Source organism: Egretta garzetta, unplaced genomic scaffold, assembly GCF_000687185.1.
Source record: "Egretta garzetta isolate BGI_Z169 unplaced genomic scaffold, ASM68718v1 scaffold58, whole genome shotgun sequence".
Classification (NCBI taxonomy): domain Eukaryota; kingdom Metazoa; phylum Chordata; class Aves; order Pelecaniformes; family Ardeidae; genus Egretta; species Egretta garzetta.
In genome coordinates, this window is record NW_009260613.1 from 47,338 (window position 1) to 53,241 (window position 5,904).

The 5,904-nt window shown below is 45.9% G+C and overlaps 1 protein-coding gene across 1 annotated transcript in view; it reads right to left on the reverse strand.

Annotated features, from left to right (window-relative positions):
- The window catches only part of LOC104131711 (transmembrane 4 L6 family member 1), a 12,489-nt gene extending 8,662 nt beyond the window's left edge, over positions 1-3,827 (reverse strand). Inside the window, exon 1 of the mRNA XM_035900466.1 lies at positions 3,657-3,827. Coding sequence (XP_035756359.1) covers positions 3,657-3,827 — 171 coding nt within the window. The remainder of the gene's footprint in view (positions 1-3,656) is intronic.
- Between the last annotated feature and the right edge of the window lie 2,077 nt (positions 3,828-5,904).

The window sequence follows — 5,904 nt, forward strand, 5'->3', positions numbered from 1 at the left end:
CCCTCCTGCTGCACTGGCCTGGGGGGCTGCAGGGCTGCTCCTCTCACAGCCTCTCACTCCCCTCCCTGGCTGCAATTGCACAGTTATTTTTCCCCCTTCTTAACCATGTTATCCCAGAGGTGCTACCACCGTTGCCGATGGGCTCGGCCTTGGCCAGCGGTGGGGCCATCTTGGAGCTGGCTGGTGTGGGCTTTATCAGACATGGGGGAAGCTTTTGGTATCTTCTCACAGAATCCACCTCTGTATCCCTCCCACTACCAAAACCTTGGCACACAAACCCAGTAAACCCACATAGAAGAGTTAACCACAAAGTTACAGGGGTTTTGTATTTCTTCTGGAAAGCCAGCCCAGGCACTTTCCAGGCAGTAATGCTACGGCCGATGGAGTGGCTATAGGAATCAGCCAGAAACTCTGCAAAGATCAAATGGTCTCCGAAGCCTGAATACCATTTCATTACGGGCATTCAGCAAGATGGAAATCAAGGGGAAAGTTTCATCTAAGTCTCATCGTAATTCAGTGATGTGGAACTTAAGTGTGCCTACAAAATTGACTTTGTACCTTTGCCTTTGCAAGATCCTTCTTCAATTTACCCAGTTCTCCTTATTTTCTTAACATTTTCCATTTGCTGCTATGTCCTTTTCTCACCCTTTCATTTTCTTCCTGACTCCTGTGTCACAGTCCCACGGGAACTTAGGTTTCTATTCACTTTGAAGAAATATACATTTCAGACTGGTTTTGATGGGATAAATTCTGGATTGCTTGAGACCTGTGGAAAACCGCATAAAAGCAAAAAGTGTTCTGAAAAACCAGAGAGAGTAGGTACCAGCTATGATCCTCTGCCCTGTGAGCACAGATTATACCTGCCAGGAGGAGAATCAACCTCTTGCACAGAGTTGCCTTCGCTCGTTAAATTTGATCTGAATTCAGGGTGAGTCTTTGTATAGAGACTTAATATAACAAAGTCCCTGCAAAGAAGTTGGCACAGAACAAGGACATTACGCAGGAATTTGATGGCAGTATCTGATACAAAGGATGACAAATTGGTTTCTCCATAAACATGCATTACCAAAAGCTGGTCATGCAAACCCAATACACCATGGTGAGTGAAGTCTGGGGAATTTATGTGCATAGTGTTAATATCTCTGTTAGACTGTGTAGGACAGTGTTATGAAACCTGCTTAGATTTGCAGGCCCCTCAATATTTTTCAAAGGATTTTCTCTCTGTTGCCTTTTATGCACATCCCAGAGGCAGCCTCCATCACCTGCAGTGGTGGCTGGACCACAGCTGGAGGCCTGCAGATGTAGAGCATTGAGATTAAAAATACACTCCTCTTCCTGGAAAGAAGTCAGTTCTTAAATAACCACAGGTGGTCGCCACGGCAGCTTCAGCCCCAGCGTGCCGCTGTCTGGCACTCAGGAGAGCTGATACCTCTGCCCATCACATACACTCCCTTTCCTCCAGGGCTGTCTTTCTTCTTCGGAGGTTTCCCATCTAAGCTATGAACACCTTCGTGTTGTTTATTAGCCTGGCTCAGGATGAAGGGTTTGCTTGGCAGCTTTCTTTTTTTGCAGCGCCTGATTATAAACACCTGCCTTTTGACATGGGAATGAGAATTTGCTAGATTTGGCTGTTGTCAGTAAAATGAGGGCTGCGCGTGAGCCATGGCTTGGTCAGGCATTTCCCAGTGTTGCACGTAGGCTTTCCATCAGGAAAGATGTCATTATGACACACGGAGCCAGTCTTCCTCTCTTTACACCCCAACCTTTTGAAATAAGGAAATGGAGAGGCTTTCGTGTCATAAGTGTTTCCATTAGGGAAGCAGGAGAAGAGAAGGAAAGGGTGGGGCTGGCTGGCAGCCGAGGAGTGTGCTGGTGATCCAGGTATCAGTCTATGGATGAAATTCCCAGACGGAGGCAGGTTTTCTGGCTCACAGAGCCAGGCCAGGCTCTTATGAAGTTTTAGAGGCTCTAGAGGTTGTGTCCTGGTTACAGGGAGATTCTCCAATCCCTGGCAACCTGTTGGCATGACTTTCCTGAGTTTCCTTTGGGGATAAGCTGGGTGCATGGGGGGAACAGAGTGCAGCCCAGTCTGTCCTTATTGTGGTGTCAGGATATGGCCCAGGCTTCAGTCACGGGGCACTCTTGCCCTTGTTTAGCTCCCTATGAGGCCCAGAAGGCAGTCTTCATTTTTCCATGCTTCCAGCACCTGGAAAATGGAGCTGATGATACTTTCTTTCCCCTTCTCTTCACCTGTGGGCATCTGCCATGCTGCTTTCTGGAAAACATATACTCTCAACAGCCTTGTTTGTGGATCAATAACTACTCCTAATGCTATGTGTTGAAGGTCAATGCAAGTTTTTCCTCCCCTCACTTGCTGTTCTCATTTTTGATGTACGCGGTGCTGGCTACAGGCAAGCCTCTGGAAGCCTTAAAAGAAGGCACATTTTCAATGAGCCTGTGATGCTCTCATTCCTAACATGTGCCTTCCTTTCATTGAACGCCAATGGCTCCTGGGCTTGCAGTGATACGAATTTTCCACAGGTCTCTGATGTACTTCCACTTCTTCCTTTAGGCTTCCTTCTACAGACTCATGCTTACGTTCAAGCTCCACATGAGTAATAGGCCCAAGTAGTAGCTGGAAGAAGAAGCAGGCAAGCTGCTGGTGGAGAACAATTTACTGAATGATCCTATACCATGTTTCTGCTTTGGGGAATATGAGTCTGAACCACATCCATTGTAGCTTTTCCATAGACTTAAGTGGTGGCTGCATCATAGCCTGACTGTGAATGAGATTTGGTTTTCTCTAAGTTAATTATCCTTAAACATTCAGGTTTTTGTCATGCAGGTAGCCAGCCTGTGCCAGTTTACATCTGCCTAGGCTGCGTAACAGCCAGTACGTGTCATATGGATGTTACTCGCTCAGCTTTTTATCTGTACTTGGGTGGGTAATTGGAGGAGCGTAAAGGGAACAGGCTTTCTAATGAACTGGAAAGATCAGTATTCCCAAAAATGTTCCCTTCTAGTTATGGGTATTCACACAAAAGCGATCTTTCCTAAGTGGTGGAATGGAGGACTGGTTACAGAAGAGCACATACAAACCAGATCAAACCCAAAAGGAGGTAGGTGGGTGGGTGGGAATACAAGGGGCATTTGGGATTTAAGCCATTTGCAGCTCCACTTTCATTGAGTGTTCACTGGGTCTCTAATGACACCTACTGCAACGTGTTTCAATTTTGCCCTTGATGTTTTTTGCAAATTATGTGATCATAAAATCAGTTAGAGGAGTAATGAGGGGGTGCAGCCAGTAGTGAAAACTCACCCCCTCCAGCTGAGCTTAGGACCTCAGCTTTGCTTTGACTCATGGAGACATGAACACCCATGTCACCCCTCTCAGTCCTCTTGCTTCCTCCTGACTTGGAGTCCTGACACTTATTTCAGGAATACCTTGTATTCCTGTGATTAGGGGCTTTTTCAGTCCTGAATGTACTTTCTTAGTCCTGAACCCCAACTCCCCGCGTAAGCTGCTCACATGTTTACGCAAAAGATATTTCTATGTCTTTTTTTTTGTTAACAGAGGTTTTCTTAGCCCTGAATTTAAAACAAAACAGAACAAAAAAAACACCCCATAAGAAACAGAAGTGACACTTCTCTCTTACCAGTATCCCAGCTCCCAGAATGCCATGGAAAAACCAGACCAGATCGGTTATCTCGCTGAGCTGCAGAACTTGTCCATTGGGGAAGTACAGGAGGATGTTGGAGACTATGGCACATACTGCCAGAGGGAACAGGGTGATCCCAATGCACTTTGAACACTTCCCCGTGCACATGGTAGCTCTCTGCTGAGGAAAGACGCAGGGAGGTTTGGGTTACTGCCGCACAGGGAGCACAGGATTTCAGCAGTTTTCTTCTTTAATGAAAGAAGAATCAGTTCTGAAGCAAGAAAAGTTCCAGTTAAGACTTGCACAGATAATCTTGTTCTACAGAGCCGCTTCCTTTCAGACACTTTAAAATGGAATTATTAAAAACTGGAATGTTTGATAGATTCATAGGATGTTTTGGGGTGGAAGGGACCCCTAAAGGTCATCTAGTCCAACCCCCCTGCAGTCAGCAGGGACACCGCTAATCAGATCAGGTTGCTCAGAGCCCTGTCCAACCTGGTCTTGAATGTTTCCAGGGATGGGGCCTCCACCACCTCTCTGGGCAACCTGTGCCAGTGTTTCACCACCCTCATTGTAAAGAATTTCTTCCTTAGATCCAGTCTAAACCTACCCTGTTTTAGTTTAAAACCATTACCCCTTGTCCTGTCACAGCTGTCCCTACTAAAAAGAAGATTTTCCCCATCTTTCCTATAGGCCCCCTTTAGGTACTGAAAGGACGCAATCAGGTCTCCCCACAGCCTTCTCTTCTCCAGGCTGAACAAGCCCAATTTATTTGAAATTTCCAGGACTAAACAAGTTTTGGTATGAAATGAATGGAGAGTTTAATTTTGTTAATGGACAATTATCTGTCCATTCGGAACATCATTAACACGGCCATGGCCGCACAGATTGATACCCTGGCTGGCAGACCTCATGGTGGGACTAAGGTCTTGGGTAGAACAGGAGGTGCCTGCACCAGGTTTTCTGGGACGTCTGTCTTGGGAAGCTGATTTGAAATCTCCTGCACTGAAAGTCTAGAAGAGCAGGCATTGACTGCCAGCAATGCCACAGAAATGTCCAACCCTGCCTTGGAGCTGGGGCAGACTGGGGAGCCTCACCAGGGCCACCACCAGCTGCATTTTCTCTATTTCAGTAAAAGCTACACTGTCAACAAAAATTGGAGAAGCTTTCATTACTCTTTCTGATGACGTGCTTATTCTGCAGATAAGGGTAGATAAGACTGTGTGTTACAGGGCTGTTTGGCACCCATGCTAAAATGTCTGAAAACCTGGAAGCATGTCTAATCCTGTGGCTATTTGCTAAGGATAGGTCACAAAGCCATCCCACCTCACTTTCAGGGATCTGCCATAACGTGTAAAACAGCAGCTTAATATTTCACAGTGGTCAGGTTCTTCTTTTAAAATCAAGGAATCCTCTTTTAAAAATCCAAGAATCGACATAAATGAAGCACTAGTTGAAAGGGATCTCTGCAGGTCTCCAGTCCGACCTCCTGCAGAAAGCAAGACTACCACCAACACTAGGTTGCTGTGTCAGCCATGGCTTTGCACAGCTGAGCCTTGAAAACCCCCAAAGATGAAGCTACCACCATCTCTGTGGGTGACCTGTTGCAGGGCTGCCCCAGCCTCTCTGTGAAAAGGTCTTTCCTCATGTACAACCTGAATCTTCCAAGCTGCAAATGTGGCTGTTGCTCCTCATTATATCCCCCTCCATCACTCTATCTTCTCTGTCACTGCCTTACAAATTTGATGTGGGCTGCTATTAGATCCCCCTTCACCAAAGTGAGCAACCCCAGCTCATACTGCACCCATGCTGTGATCCACAGCCCAAGAGAAAAGGCTGATCAATACAGAAGTGGATCCACAACATATTTCTCCATGTCAGCTTGGAAATTTGAGGCTGCTGTAACTGAGATTATTGAACTTTCACACTGCCATCAACTTTATGGCATAAACTGATCACAACTTCTTTGTGATGTTTTGTCATAGCTTCACTCCAATGCAAGACTTTCAAATGCATAAAAATATAAAATGTCAGTCTGCAGGTTTCTGTCCTCAGAGAAGGGTGACAGTTCATTACAAAGGTGGCTTTGCTCTACCATGAGCAAGTTATACAATGTAAGAGGAGGAAGATAATCTGGATACACACTGTTTCAGTACACACACCCATGTTACACACTCACACATGCACCCATGCACGCGTACCTGCCTATGCTTGCTACATGCAAATAGGTTTTGTAATAACTAAG